Here is a 27780-nt window from a genome sequence, read left to right on the forward strand (position 1 = left end):
GGAGGCGGCGGCGGCAGCGGGTCCGGCGCGGGGCAGGCTTCGCGCTCCGCCCTCCGTCCGCGGCACGGCCACGGGGAGCGCCCGAGCCCGCGAGTGACGCGAGGGGGAGGGCCGAGAGCCTCAGGCCTCGTAGGCCGCGGAGAGTCGGCGTGACTCGGCCGGGCCGGGCCGCCCCAGCGCGCTCAAGATGTCGGCGCAGGCCCAGATGCGCGCCATGCTGGACCAGCTCATGGGCACGTCCCGGGACGGTAAGCGGCTCCGCCGGGACCGGGGGAGGGGGGGGGGGATGGGGGGGAGCGGGGCGGGGCCGCCGGAGCCCTCGAGGTCGCGGCGGCGGCGGGCGGTGATTGGCGGCGCCGCGGGGCGGGGCTGCGTTCGGCCGCCGCCGCTCCGGGAGAGGCGCTTCCCGCGGGCCCCGCCCAGAGCGGGACCTTCCTCCGGGCGGGGCGGGGGGGTGAGCGAGAAAATGGCCCCGGGGCCGCGACTGCAGCGCCGGGCTGCTGCGTTACTTTGTGACTGGAGTGTGACCCAAATCCTCACTGCAGGCAGCAGGTCGGCCTGCTGGTGGCTCCTCCTGGTCTTTGTTTTGGTTTCTTTTTTCCCCCCGCAAAAACCTTTCCCCGTAGCCTAATGTTTAGAGGCAGCAGTTCCGAGAGATGCTTTAGGCACAGCCAGGCTTCTTGTCGGTGAAAGATTCGATGGCAGTGGTCTGTAGTCCAGAGGGCCTGGGGACTGCTTGAGAACGGGGGGTCCTAATAAGCTGTGTAATACTTCATTCATTTATAAATGAGAGCATAGCGCACCTGAGGACTGGCAGTAATTAGAGATTACTGGGTATTCTGCATGCTGTAGCTCCTTCTGCAGGCACGCTGCCTATTTATTGAAGCTTTGTGTTAGTGATTAAAAGCTCATCATTAATGATATTATCTGTTTCCTCATGCACCCACTGGGCAGGATGCTCGTGCTGGAGATCAGCTGTTGGGACTGGGGCAGTGCCGCCTTCCTGACAGCTCTTTTAATCTTGAGTTTTAAATATAACAAACCTCGTAGCAAAAAGCATTCATAGTGCACTGCATAAGAGTGTCCTCTGTGGAGATAGGAATTGGACTCAGGGACCGTTATGGGTCCCTTCCAGCTTAGGGTATTCAGTGATTCTATGGTAAACGTATTGGAAAATTCCCATTATGCAGAAATTGCCCTCTAGAGCTGTGCTAGCTGCTGAGCCGTCAGCGTGCAGGTCCTGATGGAGCACATTGTTCTTGCCCCTGGAGATTGTGAGTGCTTCCTGTTGCAGCTGTGTGTGGCTGCACACTCAGCATGGCCGGATAACACGGTGCTTGTGCAATTCAGCTCATTCCGCTGTCAGCACCCGGATTGGCTGTCAGAGAGTTTCCAAGGGCTGGGTGGAAGGTATAAATGCAGGAGAAGCATTGGCAGTTTTTTGAATGCGTTTTTCATTGGGCCGTGGGAGAAGAATGTGACTTAGTTCAGAGAACTGCTATAAAGTGTGAAATGACAGTTAGGCTTCAGACCTAAACTGGGAAAAACAATGTCATACGAATTTCCTTTGCTTCTGTGAGCAAGCCGTTATTTTGCTGATAAGCGTTCCCCCTTCCCACCCTCCTTCTAAATCCAGAACAGCATCTGCTGAACTGAAACTGACTGCTGGGACAGGAAGCTTCTAAATAGCACTGTCAGAATGAGGAAAGACAAGGAGAAAAGGCTGCTTGCAATGCTGGCTGCCATTGTTGAATCGAGTGGGGAACTGAGGATCTCAGCGTTACACCGTTCTAGTTCTTAAAACATATAAAAGACGTAATGGAACGTTGTTTAATCTAAAATGCTCCCAGGAACTGAACATCATCCCTTCGAGTGAAACTGGTACTTAATAAATTCAAGGCCATGCTCAAGGTCATTGAAATACTGCTAGCCCTGAGAGTAGAGGGGCTCTAATTTGTTTTTTCCCCATTCCCTCCATCACCTTTGATGAATCCTCTGTTTCCAGCAATACGCAAATCACAGCTTTCAGTGGAGTGGGGCTGTCCATCTCCTGGATAGGCCTGGATGGCTCACAGTTGTTGATTCCCCTTACACCTGTCCCCATTGCCTTTCATTTTCCTCTGCCTGGCCATAGAATTGACTTGAAAATGCTTCTAAAAATGGTGTTTGGGTGGGATTTGTGTCCAGTGTTGTTCAGAATGACCAAAATGCGTTTGAACATCCCCATTAACAGGGTGTTGTACTCACTGCAGCCCAGTGGTGGTTTTTTGGTGAGGGAAGATACTTAGGATGTGCAAACTTTCCCTTCTCCCATATGGATGAGAATGTTAATTGGATGTGTGGTGTCTTCCATGAGAACAGCACTAACTCAGAGCTGAACTGAAAGTAAATGATGCTGCATGAATTATGTGGCCTATGTCTCTTCAGAGCTCGTAATATAATCTGTATGGGATACAGATATGCTCCAAAAGTACAGTATCCAAGCAGTGTAGTTACTAAATACTACTAAATCTTGTTGAGCTCCGAGAATGCCTAAAGTCGCTGTTCTGTATCGGTCAAAGAGAACACCCACATTGCTGTAGGAATTCTTACACGGACCAAACTCAGCGAGGAGCTTCTCTCTTAAACAGAATTAATCAACCAGTGTGTGGCTTCCCAGAACTGTGCCATGCTGGGCCTGCCCCTTTGCTGTATCCTTTCCCCAGGGGCCCTATGCCTGTGGGCAAGGAGAGCTGTGAGCTGTGTTCTTTGGTAGCCAGCTCCTTCCCTGTCTGAGTTCTGGCAGTGGGAGGGATGCACTTGGGGTCAGATTGCTCTTTTCATGTGTGTTGCCTGGTACCTGCTGGGAAAGGCTTAAGTATAAACTGCTGAACAGATCCCGTAGGTTCCCCAAATATTGGGAAATAACAAGCACGAAAGATAAGATACTGACCCTATGTACTTACATCCAGGTGTTCTATCCATGTTGTTTCTCAATGCTAGCAGTTAAGCAAAATGACTTTGTCACACCTGGCAGTTGTTACTAAGATTTGGAGGTGGATTTAGTACTGATGACCAGGGCTGTGTGAATTGGTCGCTCCGAGATACATGAAGTAAGCTGAGAGACTAAAAAGTATGAATTTTTAAATTACTTTAAATGACTTCTCAGCTCTGAGATTCACAAACTAGTTTTAATACCATGGTAAGGTAATGCCTTTCTAGTCATCTCTGTGCTCTAGGAAGTGGGAATAATCCTTGCAGATAGGCTTGCAGCTGTTAGAAGTTGTGACTTTGCTTCTCCAGTGAAGTCATGCTTTCATTACCCCAGGAGCAGCTACTGTTACTTTCATAGTGGCACAGCAGGGTCACTGCTTTGGAGGGTAGTGCAGGCCCAGGTGAGACCAGCACACAACACCTTGAAACAGCCAATACTTGACTTTTATGTAATCAACACTGCACCAAAACCACGTTCTAGTCTAAGAACATGGCAAACTAGCGAAGTCGATGAGATTCCATATAGATAGGTAAATACAGATAGATAAATTGTGTGCTTTTGAAGCTTACCTGCGGTCATGGAAGTGTTCTCCCAAGCTTCCTAACAAATACTGCACTGTGTGACTAGCAGGAACTTGATAATCTTTGGGGCCTTTAAATAACACATACATAAGAAACGTCAGCCAGCCCCTTTGTGCTTCACCTGCTGTTTGTTTGAGGCCTTAAGCACATTCTGTAGCTGGGACTAGCAAAGCGTTCCCTTGTTCTCTGTGTTCTTGTTGCACTGAAAGTTTTAAAATGCAGCAGAGATCTTTGCACACAAAGAGCTTCAGAGAATGTGAGTTTATCTTGTGTAAATTTTGCATGAAACTTTTATCAAGAGACCTTAAAAGCAAATTCTCAGGAAATGTAAACTGGCCGCTAACGCAGAACCGCCTGTGTGACTGTGCAAATCCAACCTCTTCATGAGGAGGGGCAAGTCACGGCTTTTATGTCACCGCCGAGTGAGTGCAAATACCTTCCTAGGATTGCAGGGCAAAGGAAAAGCAGCAAAACGCATCTGGAAATGTGAATTGCAGCACAGCCCAGCCCAAGTGTGGAACTGATAGCGACTCAGAAATCTGACAGCAATAGGCACACGTACTTTGTGAAAAGATTATTTAGTCGTCCAGCGTGGTTAGATGGCTTAAGAGCGATGCTTGTGCGTAGTGAATTGTGCCTATTTGCTGGCTTCGTTAGTATGTTTTAGTAGGCCAGCCCTTAGAGAGGTGTGTCAGGTATCAGCACACTAAGCCATCTGCGGCAGCAGCAGTACATCCTGTGGCTGTGTGAGGTTATGCTAAGATGCTGAGTGTTGGTGATACGGTGCTTGCTTTGCTGATAAAATTCGATATGCAGTCTTTGATGTGATATTCCATGGTCAGTAGATTCACATTTGTTCCGCTGGACTGAAAATCTCCGAGGGCTGCTCCAAAAGCAATGCCTCCTGTTTTATTATGTTGGCCCACGTGTCAGAGGCGCATGTTGGTCGGATGGGAACAGGGAGGCAGGCTGACAAAATGGCGTCTGGTGTGGAAGTGCACATGAAGGAAAGGTCATTGGATTCCCCCATGTGGAAAAAATGGCACCCGTTGATATTCACTGACACTTTGCTGAAGGTTTGTGGGGACCAAGCAGTGGGTGTGAGTGCGGTGAGGTGCTGCATGGTGCATTTCAGCAGCAACAGTGGGTCACCCCTCCTGCTGGCACAGCGTTTTCAAGTGCAGAATACAGGCTCTTGTTCCTTGCTAGTGAAAACACATGGCTAATAACAACGGCTGTGTTGGAAAATAGTGTTTGGTAACTGAGAATTTGCTCTATCAAACGACGTTACTTTGCTCTGTGTTGTCATTTCCATGGAGGTAAATGGGAAGCATTACTTTTGGAGCATCCTATGCATGGCACTATAGAAGTGTGCTTTGAACAAGGCACACTACATAGAGCTAGAGCTGCTTCTTGAGGGAAAAGTGGATTTTTTTCTGTTATTTTTAGATACATTTTACAAAAATGGTTTTCTTTGGTGGAAAAAAAACGTCATTGGAAACACTGGAATGGCTTTTAGTAATAGATATTGTCTCCTTTGATTTCCTTAATGAGCACGAGCACTAAAGATCAAGGGTTAAACAAGTTGCTATTCTGAGCTAATGTAATGATTTACCTATTAAAGTAGAACTTAGGGGAACTGAAATCTTAGTGGTGTCCTCTTTAGCAGTGTTTAAGGCTGCTTCTGAGATAAAGATGACTGCAACTATTGATCCTCAGATCTGTTTTCATTTTACAGAATACATAAAGCCTTTAAGTATTCCTAACAATTCTCTGGTGTTCATTTAAATGTTGGCTATATGAAGATTGTTCCAGCTTAAGTATAGTTTGCTGCAGAGCAGCACTGTGTGGGCTGTCTGACCTCTGAAGCCCTGGGTTTAGGAGCAGTTACGTTCACGCTTCTGTGGGTGCCTCTGAGAGCACCTATGAGTCCACAGTATGCGGAGTGCTGGGTACAACATGGACCTGTGGGTCTTTTTATCCCCTTCCAGCAGCCCATGCAGACCCCAGAGATTGTGACCCTCTGCAGATGTGTAGGCTGGCAGCAGGCTGCGTCTTCTGCACTGCCGTTCTGGGAGTACTGGGGCTTAGGAAAGTCGTGAGAAAAGAAAATGTATTTTCTTAGGAGGCAGTTGGAGTTTGGAATGAGTTCTAAGAGGGGGATGCAATTCAGTTAGCAGTGGGAGGGAGGTTGGACGCAGCACCTTTTCTTTCTTTATAAATCAGAAACAGCATAGAATAGAAAGAAAGGGGAACGTAGATAGGAAGATGTATGAAGCAGAGTGTTCTGTGTGTGGGAACCTCTGTGGAGGTCTGAAATACTAGACCAAAGGCAGTGTGTGGAAATACGAATGCCAGTTGCAATGTAAGTGTGGAGCGCATTTATAAGGCTGCCGTGTGATCTGTTCTGTTACCTCTTTATTTTCTCTGTTGTCATGTCCCACTTTGGTAATTGTGATTATCATGCTAGCTCCTTAGTGGGAAAAAGCCCATCTTGCAGAGTCCGTCACTGATTGCATTATAGATACAATCAGAACCACCTCTGGATGTTGAGGTAATGTCTGTGGAAATACTTCTTTGCAACTTTACTTAGTGAACAGTCTCTCAGCAATTCTCTAGTGTTGGGAAGTCCTGAAGCGCTGCTAGGTTAGTGCCTAATAGCCATCAGCTGCCTTTTATTAAACAGTTCTCTTGATTTTGTTCATTTGTCTTTATGTAGAAGAATCTTTACAGTCAACATGTATTTCTAGATGCTGTGTTAAAATTGCTGGCAGAGTCTATTATTCTATACAAACTGAACAATCTGGCCCCTTGTTTTATTTATAAAGGTTCAATGTATCTTTGCCTGTCTACATCAATCTGCAAGGGAGTGTCAGAAAGGCCCCGCATTCGCCGAGCCGTGAGTTATCGCTAACTTTTCAGATGTGTTAATGAATGTGGAACAAACGCAGTTGTGTTTTAAAACAAACAAACAACAACAAACTATGGATCCACCTCCTAAAAAGCCAAACAAAACGTGGAATTCTTTTCTACGGTAGCAGGCATGATTATAAAGGGAATGCTCTAAATTTGTAGCAGTGTGAGTAACAGTGGTAAGTTTAACCTCCAGAAAACCTATTGCTGAACTGCTCTGAAGCTGCCCTCAGCCTGTGGATTACTGGGTTTAGCTCTTGTATCCCTGCAGTCAAATTAAGCACGTGGTCTTCTTGGGAACTTTTGTTTGCTTAATAATCTGAAACTGAGCCCAGCTGAAAATGCTGTATATTTGCATCCTATGCATGGAGCGTAAATGTGATGGCATCATGAGAAAGGCTGAACATTTTTTTTCCTCCTTAATTCTCCTTAATTCCCCTCTGCTGTATTTACCTAAGGAATGGATTTGACTTTTTGAATTGTTTAATACATTCAAAATTCTCAACATTTCCAATCATAGTCCTAAAAATGTAGTAACTGCAAAAAGTATCCATGTTCTTTATAGTACTTGATGAAATGGATAAGGTTGCTGTATGAACTCACTGTATGTCTCTTTTCACTCAGCAGCCCCCCTTGCTTCAGTAATTCACCAGTAGGTTTTCAGTGATTAAACATTCAAACAAGCTTTTATTTTCTTATGAATAAATAGATGAATACGGAGAGAGATTAAAGGTGTTTGTTTCATCATGCCTGTGTCTGAACAGCAAGAGAGCCGTAGCAGCAGTCTCTCTTCTGAATCTCAGAAAGTGACAATTACGTTATGACTTGAAGGAAAGCATATTTCCCCGCCCCTCTCGCTCCCCCCAAATACCAGCTGCTGACTTTGATTTGGAGACTTCAGGTCTTGCTCCCAGATGGGGTTCTTTAAACTTGCAATTGGATGTCAGAGTGTGCGCAGGTTGATGCCTCTGCTGATGCTGGAACTGCAGCCTGCCATGACGAAGATGCAATTAAGATGTTCCCATCCCAACAAACAGCAGTAGGAAAAACGATGTGTATATGGCTTATGATGCAGTTATATGCAAACATCTGTAAAACAGTTTTGCATATAGGCTAAGTCCATATGCTTGACTGACTTTTTTTTCAGGTTTTTAAGCATTTAAATTCATTCCTCTGCCAACACTTTATGCTACTCCAATCAGAAGTAAGAGGGTGCTTTGCTTTAAAAAGCGAAACAATAAAATGAGTATCAGGTGGGATTCAGTGAAGACTCACTGTGTATCATTTTGTTTATGAGGCTGCTTTTATTTGCTAATTGTTGCATAGAAACACATTGCTATTTCATACGAAACCTGAATAGAGCTCATTTAACAAATGCTGTTGTAGCAAAGTATTTTAGAGCTAATACCGTCTTTCTGGTTTCAAGCACTTTTCACACTACATTTTTTGTAGGGAAAGTATGAGAGTATTTTTTTAATAGCACTCTAGAGCATTAAAATATATATTTGTGGTTTTGGCTTTATTTGGCAAAGAAGTATAGAGTGTTTTAAGTTCTAGTCTCCGTAGGCCTTCACTACATGACAGGACAGTGTTAATGCTTTGCATGTAACTTGCAGAACGTGTCTGGCTTCTCCAAATTTCTAACCTGGAATGTGTTGGTTTCTATGTTGCAGGTGATACGACCCGCCAGCGAATCAAGTTCAGTGATGACAGAGTGTGCAAGAGTCACCTCCTCAACTGCTGCCCTCATGATGTCCTCTCTGGAACTGTACGTAGCTGAAAATCTTGCTTCATTTAGTTAAGAATGGAAAACTGAATTACGTTTGATCCTTTTTAATATCTGTTGACTTTGTGGTTTTCAACCACAGGTTGGATTCGTACCAACTGCTATATGAAAACTGAATGTTACATTACAGAGGCTTTTTGTCTCTCAATTTCTGGCTCCGTATGTTAATTATTACTTAGAAATTCATATTTGTTTGACATAACATACAAAACTAAAACTAAAACGGATAAGACTGCCTCTGTAAATCATGCTGTAACAAAGTGTTTATCCACTGGTAGTGTTGCAACGAGCAGGAGTACTCCTATAAAATTCTATACAAACATGTTAATTATGAAGTTACTTCCTTAAAACTTCCTGTTGGAACCTGAATGGGGAAGAGAGGTTTGTGTTTGTTTTTTTTTAAATTCAGTTCATTTTTGTAAAAGCAGTTGAAAGTTCCAATGATTGTATTTCTAGGAGCTGAAATACATTGAACATGAGTGACAGATTACATAACATCCAGTTACTGTCCTGTTTTTACAGATTGAAGGCAATTTAAAAATCTCTATTTATGGTATATTAATAACTTGTCTTGGATTTTTGATTCCTACATAGGAACCTCTGATAGCAAATGAAGTGCTTTGACATGTGCCAGTAACTTTTCTAGAACAGCAGTGCTTTACTTGGGGGTGCCTGATGAGGGTAGCTTACCCTTTGTGAAAGGCAGGGAAGTTGTGTTACACTTATTATGGAAAAAGGATGTCCGTGTAGGCAGTTACTTCAAAACAGCTGATAGATGAGATGAGTGTGTTGATGTACTGAGTCTCACTTGCCTACTGTGAGCACTCTGGCAGGTTTTCTTACTCATGTTGGCATATTTTCTTACCCTGTAACAGAGGAGAAAATAAGCATGGGAAAATATGTCCTAAGGGCAATTTGAAGTATTAATTGTAAGTATTATTGGTTCTCTGAACCTTACTCTTTGAAGTGGCTGACTTGATTGGAGTCTTCAATGAAGTAAAGAATAAAGTCCATTTCGAAGATGAAAAACTGAAATATGTAGACTCGGTGACTGGTGTTCCTGTGACCTGTCCCTTAATACAAGTAGTTGTCATCTAAAATAACCATGATAGCGTGGTTAATGAAAGGGCCTCAAAGACCCACACCTTTTCTAAATTCATTTGCTTTACTTATTTTGGCACTTCTTGTACTGACAGACTAGTAGCTGTGGTTTGTCCTTCCCTTCTCTGAGAAGTCCCTAGAAAAGTAGGTGAAACTTTAATTGTTATGAAGTACATCATCAGGAGGCAAAATAAATAGGAGAAATGAACTAGAGAATTTAACATTTGTCTTAATAAAAAGGGAGAGGAATAGAAAAGCTCCCCTTGTTCAGCTCCTCCTTAAGTTTTGTGCCTGCTTTGCCTCCTCCTTGTGTGATGTTAGGTATCAACTGAATATAATGCATGCTGAAGCTAAGGCAGTGTAAGTGATAACAATTTTATAACAGTGCTTTATGTATCATTGCATGCGTAATTCTATTTTTCAACTGTTTTATATGTAACTGTCTGAAGGGGGGGGGAGAAAAGGAAGAAGTTGTTCCTCTTTCCCCATCTGTTGTTTGGTGCTTTGGTTGCATGATAAACAAAATACCTCATAGCTGGGGACATACAGAAGTGTCTGAAGTCATTGTTCAGGATTCACAGGGTCCTTTTAGAATGTTTGACAGCTTTCCATTGTGGTATAATTTCCATAAACAAATACTTTTAGAATGGCTGTTGGTAGCAAGTAAGAATTGTATATAGTTCTTAAGGTTCTAGGTTGTATCCAATAATACCTCTTACATTGCAGATCAGGCATGTAGGCTGGGCCTGTCTATGAGTGTGTTGGTTCTTGCTTAAAACTCTCTTCTGTCTCATGCTGAGTCGTTCTGCTGCTGCTCTTGGAGTGTTTATTCAGTGAATACCTGTCACTTGCTTTCTTCCTCAAAACTCAAGTAGTCATCAGATGACAGAATGTGATCCACAATGTCATTCTAGGTCCAGAAGAGCAGTGACTAGCTTAATGCTGTCAGTGGGAGTCGTAGAAAGGAACTCATCAGAAGCAGGCTTTATATATTACCCATCTGGTGTTCTGCTGTTCAGTGTTCTTAAGAAACGCGTTTCTTACTTTAATAGCACAGCTATTAGAAGAGCAGAAAGCAAATAGTATGTCTGACAGGTTATTGACAATTTGGGAAATGAAAGTGGATTTATTTTCCTGAGTTCTGGGAGGAAAATGGTAATGTGTCTTAATGTTCAAGATCGATATGTAATGAGGATTGTGTGGCTTTTAATTCCATACTAGAATCTTGTGCTTATCCAAAAAAGAAGTTCTGTTGAGCCAGTGTATATGGTTAAATCTCCTCATGGACTGCATGTGAATTGTCAGGGTTTTTTTGCCATAAGATAATCTGCCTTCTTCTGAAATGCGCACCACTGCTCCCATCTGCAAAATGCAGGCTTCTGTGCTGCTCCATTCCACCCGCTTCTTCAGAAGCACTTGGGGAAGACTCGCAGATGTGTGAAACAAATAAAACTGCTGCTGTGAGTAGAGTATGTTGGTTTGTTCTTCCATGGCAGAATACTCAAAGCTCCACTAAGGAACGCGTGTTGATTTCCCTTGATGATACTGTAGGCTGGAGAACGTGACTTTATGTATCATCAGCAGCAATGCACACACACATTTATTAGAAGACTGGAGACGTTCTGTTTTGTCCAGATTTCTGTAAATCTCATCTCTTCTGTCTTCAGATGTATTGCACGTCTCTTTGTTTTTAAGAATACTGTATGAAGTCTTTTGTCATTTCTGGGCTTCTTAAGAATGTTTACGGTGGTTATTTTCATCAGATGACTTTGATTTATCTTTTGGTTATCATTAGAAGTGTTTATTGGGGGAAAAAGACCACAAAACAACAACAAACAAACCCACAAATTATTAAAGGTTTGAATTTTGAGTTTTACTGGAGATTTCCAATATCTAGATGGGCAACGATACACAGATTCTGACTCCTTAGAGCTTCCTTTTGCACTCTTCTGTCTTATTTCCTTGGAGCAGCTTGTCATGGTAAAATAGACCTTCCTGAAGGCCTAAATATTTGACTGAGGGGTATAAGTCATAAGAACTAACTGTGTCTCAAAGTTCAATTTTCTTCTGGGTGCTTTGCCACCAGAACAGTTCCTTTAGTTCCTTTTGATTCCATTACCCTTCTCTTCTATGGAAATAATGAGCTGTGTTGAAGGTATTGGTAACTGTTGAGTCTGGACAGCACACATGTAAACAAAGGTAATAAACTGGTGGAGGATGTTATAATTCTGAATGTATTGTGCCCTGTGATTGTCTTGTATGTGAAGTGTGCTTTTAAGTTTGCATCAGGCACATACTAAACTAGTCATTAAGGTGGCAGAAATGACTTTGTATTCATGACAATAAAATGATGTCTGTTCAGAACCTGTTTTTAACAGTGCCTCTCGCAAATGCTTTTCTGTTTTTCACTGACACTTGCTCATGCTTTGATGTTCTGCTTTTTGAAGTTGATCACCCTGACGCTGATTTTTACTTGTAAGTCAGTGGTTTAAGTGTTTGCTCATTCATTTCAAGTTGAACATTTAATAGCGAGATTATTAAGTCTTTGAGTCCTCTCTTTTAGGACACAGAAAATCAGTAAGTCAAAAAATTGATACAGAAATTGCTAAGTGATAAAGATCTAACACTGGCTTTACCATTTTAGCCTTAGTAAATGCTGATAGTCTTCTGATGGTTGGTATTTTGGGACTTTTGTTGTTTTTTTGGTTTTTGTTTTGTTGTTGTTTTTTTCAAACCATGGTTTTGGATTTTTTTTTCCCCTTTTTTTCAGTGTTACAAAAATGTTTTTGCATATCTGTATCTACATACATATGTTTGTGTGTATTATGAGATTAGGACTGAAACCACACGTGTACAAGTCAAATGACTCCTATTTAATGATGTGACCCTCTCAAGGAACAGTCTCTGGATGGAAGTGCTGTACTGTGTTCTGTAGGTTTGACAAGATGGGCAAGAAGGTGTTTTTTCAATCTGTGTGCATATGTGTCTGAACTGTACTGGTTAAGGTGATAAAGTAGTGACATTTAAAGCAAATGCCTTTAGTAAGATTAAAAGTAATACTGTCCTGAACGTTTACAGTAGTAACTTGCAGGTTGCCTTTGACAGCCATAACAGGTCAGTGCTTCTGCAGTGACCTTTTTTGGTTGTTTTATTACGCTGATTGTCCTTCTCTGTTGAGAGGTAAATGTCACGAGTACTTTATGTGTCTTGCAAACTGTAGTTGAGCAGCTTCTTTCTACTGGGTGAACTTTATCTGTTTTTGTGCGAGGTTGTTGAGGTATGCTGCTTTTTGCATTTTATTTTTCAAGTCCTCAAAGTGTCCTGTTGCTGCAGTCTTAAAATTAAGGTACATCGTTAGGTGCTCGTGTGTTCCTTGCACCCAGCCCTCTAGGACTCATGCTGGCTAAAACAACATTGGCTGGGACCTTGGTTTAGCAACATGCTTTGATACATGATTATCTTTAAGCTTATTAGGGTAGAATTCTGTTCCAGATAAAGACATCTAAATTTAGGTTCCATCTGGGGAGCTGGTAGTCCAAGATTGATTTCACATGCCACTGGGTGTCACTCTGAAGGTGGACACAGAGCATCTGGTCTCATTGCACTGTACTGCCCAGATGCTTTTACTGTGGAAGAGCAGTTGGGATAAGCCTCGCATCTGCAAATAGGTGTGTTTAAGTATTTGCATTTAGGTGTCTTAATCTGGAGCTGATATCTTTGTCAGTAGTTCCATAGGCTTGGTTGAAGTATTCTGTGTTTAAAATTCAGTTTGTGCTGATGTGATTATTTTGCGTTCTCCTAGAGGTTATCAGTGAATCAGTTTAGGTCTGATTTGATCACGTGAACTGCTTTAACCTTTGCAAATGAAATTAGGCTTGCATAAGCCACCTCAATTCATAGTCTTCAGTCTAGTGGTGATGAATTCCTGTATGCTCTGTTGAGGCAGTACGTGATCACATCGGTCTCTTAAGACATATTCTTAATTAGTTTGACCGGTGCCAAAGCTTTTATCACATTTCATTTTAATGAGCATAATTTATGTAGAAGAAGGGTTGAGTTGTTTGTTTATTATCGTTGCTCTTCTTTATGGGTATTTGACTTTAGCATTGTATAGCCTGATCATAAATTAACATTAAAGAAACACGTATCTCATTTAGAAGTGAGACATTGCTACCAGCTTTATCTTTCAGTGAAAATCTATTCTAAGAATCTGAAGCCTTCAGCAGTAGATAAAATTAAAGAGGGAACGTTTTTCTCGACCCCGTGATAAAGGGAGAGGTGTGGTACCTCCAGAACACATAATGGCTCCCCTCAGATCAGAACTTTGTAAACAAATTCTCTTGCTGAACATTAGTTGTTTTGGTCGGGGTTTCTTTTGAACTAGAAAGAGTTCTCTACTGAAATGCTGCTCAGAGTATCGCCTTTCAGAACATATCAAAGACACATGCTGTTTTTAGAAAGTTTGTTTGCGTGTGATGGGTGCTCTGTCACACCTCTCTCAACATCAGTCCTCTGCATTTTAAGTAGGTTTGGCTTTTATGTGCTCTTCTTGCAAAACTTACTGTGTGCATCCAGTAATCTAATCTTTGATGTCAAAAGAATACGTAGTAGTTGTAAAAGCATGAAAGTGAGAAGCTTCATGTAGATTGCTCAGGATCTGAAAAGAAAACCTTCTTAGGTTCATGGTTTCAGGAACACTATGTCTGATGGTTTAGTCTTATGTTCAGCCACTGAAGTCAACATCTTTGAATGCACATTTATTTTTCATAACAGCTCTTCAGCTTCTGTGTTGCTTATATTCTGGACCACTTCTTTTTTTCCTATATGCACTGAACCAAGGTAGTGATCTTTCCATACCTGATGTGATTGACATGGTGCCAAGCATCAACAGGAAGCTAACATTTTTCCTGTGTTAACACAGTTCTATCCTTTTTCATGGATGGGATGACAAAAATAACTACTGAATCATTTCAGTATGAGATTTATGGGGATTAAAGGTGAGTTATCTAAACCTCAGCTCTAAGAAATCAAGCATCTTTAATTGCCCGTTTAACAGTGAATGAATGAAGAAAAAAATGTTACAGCGAACGATAAGCAGCAAGTTGTTAGCAACAGTCACATTTTTTTCTTAAATAGAGCTCTGCAGCAGCAGCAGATCTGCATGTGGTTGCTAGACTACTTTCTAGACTAAATCTTCAGCAGTAACTTTCCTTTGTGATAAAGATTGTCAAGATAGGGATTTTTGTGGAGTTAATGTTCTAAAAATGCAGTAGCTGCAGAAGTCCTGATGGTATATATGGCTTCTCATATTCAATAAGCTGGTTATGTCTAGCCTGGGGGCTTTGTTGTTCCCCCCCTTTCATTGCTTTGCTCATCAGAATTCTTCTGTAAATCACTTTAAGTACCACGAGTCTGTTTAAAACTTCCTTTCACTGCTGATGCAGTGATTTTATGTGCATGCTATTTGAGCCTTCAGCAGTAGATTGGAATGTGAACATCCCCTATAGCCATGTTCTGTTTCAGATATGATTGAGCTTGAATGGCTGTTCTTTGCCTTTGGGGAAAGGCGCATCTTGGCATCAGGTTGCAATGTGGACATGTGGAACATGAAAATAATATCTTGCTGTATCTTCTGGCCTTCCTCATCTGCTGTCCATCTACTTTGCAGATGGTCATATGAGCCAAACTGTGTGAGCTTCTCTGAGGTTAGCAAGGTCCTCGGCACTTCTGATCCACTGTAGACCTTTGGCAGTAATGAATCATCCCCAGTATGAACCAGCTTTGCCTAGCTTTGCTTTATGTATACCAGAAGTGCTTTTTAACATGATTTTATGTATAACTGGTAAATTGGCTTAACTTTTAAACTTTTGTCTACGTTTCTAAGCTTGGTATTACTAATAGTTCTTAAGATAAACGTTTAGTAGCAATACTTCTGTAAAAGCACTTTTAAAGCAGTAGCCAGAACTAGAACAGGCCGCACTATGGAGCAGTTCTAACGACGATAGAAATTCATCATCAGTAAAGCCAACCAAAAGGAATCAAGTTTCACTTGTATATGCTTGTTGTTGTTGCTCTGTTATGCCCCATGAGCATTTAGGAGGCTGTGCCTAATGCCCCAGGAGTGCTTATAAGGCTGTGCTCAAAGCTGGATTGAAGAGAAGGAAATGATTCAACACTTTGTTTCTTCTCATTGTGATGCTAACAAAAGAAAATGCTGCATCACCTCCCTCCCACACCCCCTAAAAATTGCAGCTGATTTTATTGAAGCTATTCAAGAGTTTGTGAAATGACATCTTGGTACTGCGAGAGATCCTAGCTACTCAGGTCCCTTTTTATGCTTCCCCCTGTATGTTGTTAACATCTCTGCATGGCTGCCTGACGTGTTGGACAGAGGTGGCCTCCATTTTTTTTGCTTGCTAACTGTTTTTTGCCAGTTGATAACTCTGATGTGCTGGTACAGGGGAGGCACAGGGTGGTGGTAAAGGGAGGGCAGAATTGTTTTTCAGTAGTAATGCTGGCTCAAAGTAATTTCCAGGAACGTGATGAAGTAAGAAGAAATAAGAAAATAGCTTGAAGGAAACAGATTTCATCAGTATTCCTTCTGCTGCGCAGTGTGTAGATTTCAATTTTAAGCCAGTATTTGTTATACCAAATAAAACTGAGTGCTCTTCTTGGTAATATTCTACATGAGGTTAAAGATTACTGATGTAATAAATGAATTTGTATTAGTTCATGCTTCCTTCCTTTTCTTTCTAGACCAGTTTTAGATTGCAAGTAAAATATCTATATACATATATAGATATTCCCTGATGCACAAGGACAGTGTGACACTCAACTTGTCTCTACTTATCAGCAAAATGTTTTGGAGATTATTTATTTATTTATCGCTACATTACTTTTTGTGCTCTGAGAATTATTTTTAAGCAGCATTTAACAGAGGTGCCGTGGTTGCAGCTATTCCAGATGATGATTATAGAGTACGTTTATATTTGTGAACTGTGTGGAAAGATCAGATCAAGCACTTGACCATTTAATTAGTAATTAATTATTTGTAGGGGTCTTGGTTCTCTTGTTTTAGTTCAAGGGAGGATGTTCTTCTTCAGTGGCTTCTTTTGAAGTATTTTTACTTGCAGTAAAATAACTTATGCAGAACAATAATGTTAATCTGTCACGTGAACAGCCATTGCAGAATATACTGTCTACTCCGTCTGTTTTTTCATCATTAATGCATCTTTAATAGAAGTCTGGGTTTGTCTTAAAGCTTTATTCAATTAAACTTATCCCCATAAGGGAGATGATTTGCTTCAGCATGATTTCCTTTAACAAATAATATTTGTCAAATATTATAACTTTATTCTTGCATATACTATTTGTTATACTACTTTCCCTATGTATCTTTTCAGAGAATGGACCTTGGAGAATGTCTGAAGGTGCATGACCTGGCATTAAGGGCAGACTATGAAATAGCATCCAAAGATCAAGATTTCTTCTTTGAACTTGATGTATGTATTTTGTCATAATGGTGGACAGGAAGTGTAACTTGCATGCCCTGTGGGAGATAAACTGAACAACAAACAATAAGCTTTGGTGCACAAGGAAGGAAAACTTTTGGAAAGTAATTCTTTAAATATGTGTTTACTTGGCTCACCATAATCATGTGCAAGCACTTGAATTTCTAGTCATCTCAAGGTAGAGTTGTTAATAACCTTACAAAAACAGATTAGTATGAACCTTGGTGCTGTCTTTGCAGTAACAATCACTGAGCAAATGCTAATGCAGGGCGTAATTTGAAGAAAGGCTTATACTTGTTCTCTACTTGTTGGGGGAAGAAAAAGCCACTTTGTACTGGGGTAAGAAATGATTTGCTGTCTCTCAGTACATTGTTGTTTGGGTAATACAGTTATGAACTCCCAGCTAGGAAGTTAGTCTTAAGCACAGATAAAAGGTTTGGGCTTATTGTTGCTTGGTATGGTTGATGTTAATATACCTCATAGCTTAACACCCTGGTGGAACAGTGTTTCACTATTGCATGTATTAGTAAGGTGAAGTGAGTATACCTATCCTTTCAGGAATTTTAATGCGTGTTATAAATGCTGGCTGCCTCTTGGAGAATAAGAGTTGAGACAGAATCCCTTCCAAATTCCTGCGAGTGCTTACACATTTTGACAGTGTGTAGACAGGTTTTTAAAGTGTTAATGTGATTACATACCATAAGCTGTTATGTTATTGTTTTACAAAAGTTTCACTAAGAAAAACTTCTTAAAGTTACTCCTAAGCCAGGAATTTGTTAAGGATAATGAAATACTAGTGTTAATTAGTATTCTGTTGGTGTTTCAGGCAATGGACCACCTGCAGTCATTTATTGCAGACTGTGACAGGAGAACAGAAGTTGCTAAGAAGAGATTAGCAGAAACCCAGGAAGAGATCAGTGCTGAAGTTGCGGCTAAAGTAAGCATGTAAAAACTAATTGCTGAAGTTATTTTGGAGGTCTGTTGTTTTTTGTTGTTTACTTTTTAGAGGAACCAGCTTCAGACTGCTTTCTCTGAGAACTCATGCTGATGAATCGATAAACAGAACACTTCATGTGGTTTTCTTCTAACTGAAAAAGTTCTGCCGCTTTTCTGCAGATACACGCATGTGTCAGGAGGGATGGTTGTATAAATAGGCAACAGTGTGAATTACTTGAAATTTCTGAACAAGATCCTGCTCCAGAGCTACTTCTGGTTCTAAATCTTTTTCTGTGTGTTCATGTGAGACAGTTGTTTCCCTTTTATTTGGAGAACTCCTCTGCATGCTTCCTTTAATTTTATCCTATGGATTTTGAATATAAGAATAGCTTAGTATTGGTTCACTTTATTTTCCATAATTGAGACTGTTTCCTTCATTGAGCCTTTTTTCCTCTTTCAAGGCTGAACGAGTTCATGAGTTGAATGAAGAAATTGGGAAACTACTGGCCAAAGTAGAACAGCTGGGAGCTGATGGAAATGTGGAAGAATCTCAAAAAGTAATGGATGAAGTGGAGAAGGCCAGGGTAAAGAAGAGAGAAGCCGAAGTAAGTTGATTATTTAAGGCCTGTGGGATGGAGAGGACAGAATTAAATTGGTCAGTAACTGTAGTGCAAGGTGTCTTAGCTACAGGTGCTTCCTTAGCTTTATATAAAACCAAGGGATTTGCTTTGCATATGGGAAGAGTTTCTGCATTAAAATACACTCCTGTGTTGGGTCTCACAGCTCTTGCCATGGTAACCCCACTTTTGATTGTGGTATGCTGGGGTGTGACTCATACAGGAGACCTTCAGTGAAAGGTGCCCTTCCAGACCCTGATAAGCTTGTCTTTATTACAAGATAGTTAATGGCTTCTGTATCAGGCAAATCTAAGCAGTCACTTTTGTAATGTTAAGGTGCCAAACATCATCATTAGCTCTTCCACATATCTCACCAAGATGCTTAAATTTGGTGAAAGAAACATCTGTGCTTGTTTAATGGTACCAGGGGGGTTGCTGGTAGTCTCATCCATCTGTCATCTCAGTGTTTGTAGGCAAATGTTGCAAGGATAACATGATGTTTAGTTCATGTCAAAAACATGCATAGATTTCTTGTTTTTTAAGTTGGGTTCAGGATGAATATCTGTAATGTTTCATAGTATGGCAAAATATAGTACTTATAGTGTTAAGATGTATTCATGTGTTATGTAGGATAACAACTTCTCCTTGTAAGTAGTATGATCCAAAGTAAAGACAATCACTCCATTGTACTTAATTTGCAAAACCAATTGCTAATATCCCCGTTTTAATATATCTGCCTTCAAAGTAAGGAACCTGCAGTGTGTCTTATAAGGCAGCTAATTCACACCGTGAATCAGAGTCTGCTGATTGGCTTTGAGTTACGTTATCAAAAGCAATATACTTGTTTAAAACATTATATTTCTTTGAATTGAAAAGTAAAAGTTTCCTTTTTTGTGTTCTAGGAAGTGTACAGGAATTCCATGCCTGCCTCTAGCTTTCAACAGCAGAAGTTACGGGTTTGTGAAGTGTGTTCAGCTTATCTTGGTCTTCATGACAATGACCGGCGTCTTGCTGACCACTTTGGAGGAAAACTACACTTAGGATTTATTGAAATAAGAGAGAAACTTGAGGAACTCAGGGTAAATCATTTCTCTATTTTGTTTGTGCTCTTAATTGCTTGTCAGACAATCTTAATAGGATCTCTGGGTTTATGAATTCTTTCATATTACCTTAAGGTATTTCATTAGTCTGTGAACATCAGACATGTTCATTAAACACCAAACACGCTTATTAAATAGCTGTTATCTCAATAATTTCCTAAGATGGCCTCTTTTGCACTAGATAGATTAAAATATGCTCAAAAAATGCATCTTGAAGAGTGCAGTTCCACTTGTAAACCTGAGAACTGTATTCTGAAGCATGCTTAGCAGTCATAGAAGATATGCAAATTAACTTTTCATTTAGACAGTTTATTGGATTAAAGTAATAATGAGCCTCTTGAAAGTACAAGAACATGTAGCAAATTTAAGGCAGTGGTGTTTTATTCCAGTAAGAATAAAATATCCATAGAGCTGTTGTTGATAGCTTTCCTTAGCTTTGGTACCAGTTGAAGATGTAGATAGAGAGGAAATTGATTCATAGCAATAATTCCAAAAGATCTACAGAAGTGTTTGAAGCACCAACAGTTTGCTGCAGGATGAAAGACTACAGAAATTCATTTCATTTTATCCAGTCATATAATTGAGTTTGTTTTTTAAGTGATTTGGAAGCTTTTAAGTTTGACTTGATAATAGTTAAGTGAGTTCAGGCTACTTAAGGCTGTAGCTATCTGAAGTCAAAACAGAAAAAGGTGTATATCTTGAAGTGGGACTAACTTAAAGTAATTGTTCTGGGGAGGTTGCATGTTCTCCATAGCTTGCAGTTCTGAAATCCAGTTGGAATATTTTCCTAAGTAACTCTACCTTGACCGGAAATTGCATATTTGGAGGAATTAACTGGAATTATATTCTAGACCCTTGGTATTCAAGAGTATGGGCTTGGATGCTTGTGCTATTTATGATCTTAATATGTTAACTAAGGAGTTGAAGGCTCATTTAAGCATGTTACTGTAGAAATTACTGAAGGTGATTACTATATGAATTTAAACCCTAAAAGCAGAGATGTTACTGCTGAGTTTGAGTACCATAGCTTGTTCTTTTTGAATATTCCAGCTGTCTTGCATGGCTACTGTAACTTAATCTTTGGAAAGCCCAGCTCTTTCCATTAACTATACTGGCAATGTAGGCTCCAAAATGAATTGCTGTAATTAAAACGTTAGATACCTAGAGGAGAGATCATGTGTGTTTCCTCTTGTCGCTCCATGAAACTGCACAGATTCACTTGAACATGAAACCTTGCTTGTAGTTAAATTGCTGATATTTTGCAAGGCGATATAGAGGTAATTTGATGTAAAGGAGCTAATTAACTGATTATTACAACATTTGGAAAAAAAATATGCATGGATAACTATTTCACATTCCCAAAGCATCAATGAAATAATCTTTTGAAGTACTTCACTAACAAAAAAAGAAAACAATAATTATCCCCTCCTTCCTCAGAGCTCTCCTCAGAGATCTAATCAAGATGCTGCTGGGGCAATTCCACATCTCAGAAGAAGGTCTTTACAAAGAGTTGAATTTCTTGCATCATGTCCAGAAGGTGGCGAGACTTGGGTTTGGCCAGATCTCCAGTTGTGAGTTCCACATCTGAGGGCCCTCTACTGAGCGTGCCTTGTCCCCAGTAGTAGTGAGTTCAACCTGGGGGCTATTAGCTGAAACATCCTTTCTAATTACATGTATAATGTTCACAACTCAATCAGCTACCCTCAAAATTAGATATCAGCCTAATCAAAACCTTTTAGAAACAAAAGAGTTTCTTTATTTCACAGCATAGCTGAAGGGATTAATGATGTTCTTAACTCTTCCTGTTCCGATTACCTTTTGCCTTTCCCAGTGGCCAAAATATAATAGGAGTGGCATGAAAGCTCTCACATTAAGGCATGACTTACTGTTCTGAATTCCCTTCATGAAAAACATACATTAAATTTACATCTTTCAGGTCTAGGTGTAACACCCATCTGTTTATAGCAGCTCTTTTGCAATAACCTGTGTTTCTTGAAAAAGATAAAATGTACTGAGGAAGAGAGAGGGACTAATACTCAAAAGGGAATATTCATGAGGGAAGGAACTGAATATCAACTGTATAGATTGCTTTTATAGTTTTTATACCTTCATCTGAAAAATATTGAAATGTAACTTAATGAATGTATTCTGTTGCTTTTAGAGGATTGTGGCTGATAAACAAGAGAAACGAAATCAGGAGCGCCTGAAACGCAGAGAGGAGAGGGAAAGAGAAGAAAGGGAGAAACTGAGGAGGTAAGGTTCTATTTCAATTGCATGTACATAACAAGCTATTGAAGTTAAACAGAAAAACCATGATGCTGTTCATGAACATTTGTTTTATGAAATCTACAGAATCGTGTTAGTTTCCATTTCTTCAAAACTTAGAGGAATTGGAAATGAATATAGAACTCAACTCTTAAAACCTGAGTTATTTTCATTGAAAACCTTTTCTTTAAAAAAATGCAAATACTAGTAGATTTTCCTACGCTTTTGAACAAATGCACTTTAAATGAAGTATTTTGACACGTGACCTATGATGCATAGATGTTAACTTCTTTCTTATTGGAAGTAGTTGAACATATGACTAAGGAAAATAATTCCCTATTTTTCTATGAAATGGTTGCATTCATGCTTTGCGGGGATAGGATTGAATGGCTTCTCAGCTGCAGTTCTCTTGACATACTGGCTCCAGAGGCCGACAATGGAAATGTTCAAATCTATTTCAGTCTAATAATGTTTGACAAGTAGTAAGGGAGTACTGACTATTGAAGTGTGATATTTTGCTTTTGAAGGGGGGATGTGAAGTGGAGTAGTATCCACGTCCTCACTCCCTCAAAAACAAACAAACAAACAAAAAGCAGCTACAACAACAACCAACAACAAAAAAAAAAAAGCCAAGAGAGTTGTTTAGGGGATATGTATTTCCTAGTAAATGCGTTACAAAGATGATAACCTCAAATAAGACGTTTCAAGTTCATACTAGTAAAATGAAAAACACACTAGCTCTGACAGTTTGACTTTAGATTACTAAACTGTACATTATATTTGATATTAAGTTTATGTAAGAAAAACTAATTCACAGTTTTCCATTTGTTTCAGGTCCAGATCCCACAGCAAGCATACCAAAAGGTACATAAGTCTGCAGACAAGTGATGCCGGCCTTTCACAAGCTGGAATGCTCTATGTTTGCCTTGCGAATTTAAAACTTCTTTCTTTACGGACAAAACTTCCTACTACACAGCCATCTCTGTGTGCTTATACAGTATTTAGCTACTGAGTTATTTATCCATGTGTATATATATTGTGGCTATTACTGTGCAATGTTGTGCCCCTGGTAACACCTGGAACACAGAGTATTGCTTCCTTCAAAACAGAAGCGCGTGTTCAGTACCTTTTAACTCGCATCTGTAGTGGCAGTTTTTTTATTAACCTGCACTTGGAAGTCACCAATGAAGTATTGCTGCAGGGCGATTCAGAGAAAGAAAATCATGAATTTGTATAGTGTTTAGAACCTTCCAGGTAGATCTGTTGTAGTTCTGAGGAAGCTTAGAGTCCCGTGTTCTCAGAACACTGTAGTATCCAGCTTCTGGACAGATAATTCCTATCTCTGCATCACAGACTTCTGTAACTTAGTCTGCTAAACAGAACATTTTAAACATTTTTTTTTTTTCCATTCTGTTGCCTAAAGTAACTATTCTATAGCTATACGTATAGTCACAAACTGACTGTGAGATGGTTTGGAGTTATATAGCACTTCTGAAGTTGCTCTTCCCTCTTCATTTGCCTGTAAGACAATGCAATCACTTTGAATGTTGCAGACTGTTCTCTGTACAGCTTTGCTTGTGCGTAGAGTGTGTGATATCCAAGGGACACTGATACAGTGCAGTGTGCCAAGTCCTTTCTGTTCCTAGATCTAGGTCCCGAGACCGTCGCAGACATCGCTCTCGCTCGGCCTCCAGGGAACGGAAGAGAAGAACTCGCTCTAAATCCCGTGAGAAACGCCATCGCCACAGGTCTCGCTCCAACAGCCGCAGCCGAAGTCGCAGCCATCATAGAAGCAGGCACAGCTCCAGGGAGAGGAGCCGAGAGCGCAGCTCCAAAAAGAGGTCAGTGTTGATCTGGAAATGGCTTTTCCTACATGTGTAATCAGATTTATTCATTTATTTCACTAAATTAAGTTTATATGCAGCACTTAGTCATTTAAACACATTTTGAGGCTGTCACAGATTTCAGTTACGCTCTTAGCATATTTATGATTTAACATATAGTAGTGTTTGGGGTTTTTTTTAATAGTAGGGTTATGTATGTGTTCTGTTATGGAGGAGTGATACAGGATATTGTGGTTGAGAATCTTGATAATTTCTTGCAGTGCAGGAAGTGAACTGATTGATCTCCATTTGAATTTTGGGATATGAGCAGTCTTCTTAACCTCTTGGGTTCTTGCTCACAGTGGTGGAATCTATCTGTTGTGTGCTGTCCCAGATGAAAACAAGTTTAGATATATCTGAAAATGAACTTGTTGCATCGGATCTGAAGATAGCACTTTGCATGCAAAGTGGTTTGATCTCTTTCTTAAGGATTACTGTAAAGAGCAGTCTGGGGCTGCTGCCTTTGTGTGACTCAGTTGCTGTCTGCTCCTGAGGTTTGCTGGCTTATTTTAGGTGAGTGAGGTAAGCATCATTTAGAAGAGAGTTGAAATTGCAAAACAAGGCTTCTGGTAGAGAGGTCTACTCACAGTCTAGATTCCATTCTTGTAAAGGTCAGTGACCAAGGCAGAGATTTGAGAGCAGTATAAATAATAGGGTGCCGAGTCTTAAAGCAGTGACAGACTGTCATCTTACAAGAAGAGAAAAGGTCCAATTTGAAGTGACAAAACTTGTGGGTTTTAGAGTTCAAATCATTTTAGTTTTAACACTAAGGATGATAAAACTACTGAGTGGTTGCTCAGTGTGTTCACGTGTACTCTTTGCCATAAAGATGAGCCTTCTTCCTGGGTTAGATGATTCTAGTTTTGGTTCATTAGCTTAGATGTCTACACTGCAGGCACGTAAAGCAGGGTATTTTCAAAATGTTCTTCCCATCCTAGCAGACAACAGAGCATTATAGCCTGCCCTGTGCTTACTTTCCATGGGGATGGAAAGTGCAGGTTTGGTTTTCTCATTTTCTTCCTTTTGAGGGAAGAGGGAGGGTGGGGGGGAATGCAAACAACAACAACATAGACCTGTGCATTTAGTCAGATTTCTCCCCCCTTAGAGGTGCTGAAACCATAGCTACTCTGCTCTCTTAGATCTGATACCAGACTGCCAAAGCTACTTAGGATTTTTGTCCAGGGCTCTGTACAGTTTTTTTTGTCCTTGGACTTAATGTAGGCATTCACAAACACTGCCCTCAAACTACTGTAATGTATTGTAACACAATTCATAGCTGGTGAATGTGACAGTAGATGCTACATGTATGTCTTGTGAGTGGGGAGTTTTATTGTGAAGTATCTGCTTGATCGCTTGGGAAGCGGTTGTTCCCGAACATTCAATGTAATACAATCTAACAGAGGTTCTGATTCTAAAGGCCGTATCTTGTCCTTGAAAAAGGTAGGAATGGTACCTTAGTTCTGAATCTTCTGGTAGTAATATTGTTTGCTAGGGCAATTGTGTGTGAGCTTTCATATCGTTGTGTTGTGACTTACTGTTATTCTAGGATAATCACTAGAGTTAGTCTGAGACAATTGATTTGGGAGCATTTTTGCTTCTGCAGTGACTTCTGCAAAATATTTGGGAACTGCTGTATTAACTCCAACACTGACATCTTATGTGATGCATAGTTTGGCTTCTTATTTCTTACGTAGTTTGTGGTATAGGATTGCTGTGTGTGGACCTCACCATTTGCAAATGCTGCATTTTGCAAAACACTGCACTGTCATGAAAGTAACCATTTTAGCTAGAAAAACTGAAACAAAAGGTAATTTCCAATAAACTCATAAAAGAAAGTTTAGTGCCAAAGCAACTTGCACAGGTCTGTTTTGAAGCTTTGAATTAACAACAGTAATATTCTTGGTGTGGAAAGAGCACAGTTTGCTGTCTAGTGTTCTAAATGTGTTAGCTAAGAAATTATAGCATATAACTGAGATTATTCTATGAAAGTATGAGTTTGATTTATTTATTTACAATTGCAGGACATCTCGGAGTGAAAACACGATGTTTTTCAGTGATGAGTTTGGGTGTACTGTGCAAGGGAGGGGTGTACCTAATCAAGTGTCTTCAATACAGGCAGCTCATTTAATTTGAAGCTGTATGGAATGTTTAAGAGAACAGTTCTTTCTGGCCTCTTTGTAAAGATTCTGGAAATGCCTACAACTGCAGCAAAAACATCTGTAGAAAACGCCTTGTTGATGTGCTAAAATCACTCAAGGAACAGTTCTTTTATAAACTAACACCCAACCGGTCAGAGCACAGGCTCCAGATGCATTCGTTTCTTTGTCATGTAATAGCCTCATTCCAGAATCGATCCAAGTTAATTTCACTTCTTTTAATTAAATTCTCATTCTTAAACACAGTAATTAAAAAGAAAAAATGTGTATCCTGGATGTGTGAGAGATGCTGGACAATTCTTCTCAACCTAAAGGTGACATGACAAATACTGGCGAAGCATGTTAATACAAGATTGAGGGTGATGGTTGAAAATGAAGCATATTGGCCCTCTGGACTCTGTAATAAGCATAGATGAAATTTTGTCTCCATCAGTATTTGTGATTTGAAATTGAAAGGAGGAAAGCAAATTCCACTGTCTTCTCATGCATTTGTGTTCGTATAAATCTAGTGTTGTGCTGGAATAAGGAAAAAACGATAAGATCAAAATGCTGTTTGGGAGTTTATGAATTTGTGACTAACTAGAATTCTCAAATGTACTGCGCTTTCAGATCCTCAAAAGAAAGATCTTCCCGGGACAAAGAACGTTCAAGAGATCGTGATAGAACATCGCGTGATAAAGATAGAAGCCCAAGAGAGAGATCGCCGCGAGATTTCAAAGACAAGAAACGTTCTTATGAAAGTGCTAATGGCCGATCAGAAGACCCAAGGAGCTCAGAGGAGCGTGAAGCAGGGGAGATATAACCGGCTGTATATTCACCCGATCTCTAGCTTCCTATGGAGTTGCATACTATGGTTTAGTTTACAGTTGTTCAAAGGGACACCAGAGAGCAGTTTTGAGATACTGATCCAACTAGGGTAGATGTACAGTATATAAAAGTGGTTAAAACTAAGTCAGAATTAAACCCCATTTGATTTAATGATGCCTAAAGCTGGGTCCTGGACTTCCACCAAGTTGTAAAACTTTTCTGAAAGATTTCTCTTTATTCAGGACGACAGTTTTATGTACAAAGATGCAGATCTCAATGTTTTTAATCTCCTTTCCAATACAAGTTAGTGAACAAATTATGTTGTACTACTTGCCTTGGGTGCTTCTTGAACCTTTATAAATTCTCCAATTCTGCTCCAGTCAAAACAGCAGCATTGAAAGGTTGTACTTCTTGGGATTTTTTTTTTGTTTGTTTGCTTTTTTTTTTTTGTAAGAGGGTGGGTGGATGGATATTAACTTTTGTTCTAAGGTTATGTTCCCAGTGATTTTTGTTGTTGTTGTTGTTGTTTGGGAACCTAGGAATTGATTACAGGGGGAGAGTTTAGACAGGAATGTGTGCTGGAGAAAGCTGAGATGTCTTTTTACAGTGCCTATTTAGACTTGGAAATTGAACAGCTGTTGCATTACATCTTTTTTTATTTCTACTTAAATTTTGAAATCAAAGCCAGTCCCGTATCTGTACCATTTGATTGGTATGTGTTCAATATATTTGTTTTTTTCCATAAGGACTCTTTCTGCTTTTTCTTGTGGGGTGTAAATGGCACATCTTTAATTGTATTAAAACAAACAGAAAACAGCTACAAACAGCGCAACAAACAAAACCTTAAGAACAAAAATAAAAAAAAAATAAAAAGGAAATCACACTGTCCAATAACTTAACGAGAATATATTGGTCTCTTGAGGTGATTCATGCTCTAGGAGAAGCAGTCTTTCTTCGTATGATCCTGACCATTCTAAGACCATTAGAGGTAAAACTGGAATTCAAATGATGGTGGCATAGCCATTGACTGCTTGGTGACTTCATTATCAAAAAGCAGGATGTTTTGAGTCTGGAGCACAAGTCTTATGAGGAGCAGCTGAGGGAACTGCTATTATTTAGTCTGGAGAAGAGGAGGCTGAGGGGAAGCCTT

The 27780-nt window shown here is 40.2% G+C and overlaps 1 protein-coding gene across 2 annotated transcripts; it reads left to right on the forward strand.

The window, feature by feature from the left end:
* Positions 1-39: 39 nt before the first annotated feature.
* Positions 40-27533, forward strand: LUC7L2 (LUC7 like 2, pre-mRNA splicing factor). 2 transcript variants are annotated; one of them, XM_072353054.1, is made up of 10 exons: positions 40-248; positions 8142-8236; positions 16759-16857; positions 17693-17803; positions 18264-18407; positions 19322-19498; positions 21681-21772; positions 22619-22648; positions 23431-23625; positions 26433-27533. In XM_072353054.1, exons 1-10 carry the CDS (start codon positions 188-190, stop codon positions 26623-26625), a joined length of 1197 nt encoding a protein of 398 aa, XP_072209155.1. In that variant the 5' UTR covers positions 40-187; the 3' UTR covers positions 26626-27533. The 2 variants fall into 2 exon arrangements, with proteins under 2 accessions (XP_072209155.1, XP_072209165.1); XM_072353064.1 differs by lacking the exon at positions 40-248 and adding an exon at positions 6392-6454.
* Positions 27534-27780: the final 247 nt, after the last annotated feature.

Source organism: Excalfactoria chinensis, chromosome 1 (genome assembly GCF_039878825.1).
Source record: "Excalfactoria chinensis isolate bCotChi1 chromosome 1, bCotChi1.hap2, whole genome shotgun sequence".
Lineage (NCBI taxonomy): Eukaryota > Metazoa > Chordata > Aves > Galliformes > Phasianidae > Excalfactoria > Excalfactoria chinensis.

What these genes read in the sequence shown, in the direction of transcription:
- LUC7L2 (XM_072353054.1), top strand. Translation starts at nt 188, where the DNA reads ATGTCGGCGCAGGCCCAGATGCGCGCCATGCTGGACCAGCTCATGGGC. An exon ending in GAAAGGGAGAAACTGAGGAG is followed by an intron (nt 21,773 to 22,618) that starts GTAAGGTTCTAT and finishes CATTTGTTTCAG; the next exon opens with GTCCAGATCCCACAGCAAGC. An exon ending in CACAGCAAGCATACCAAAAG is followed by an intron (nt 22,649 to 23,430) that starts GTACATAAGTCT and finishes TTCTGTTCCTAG; the next exon opens with ATCTAGGTCCCGAGACCGTC.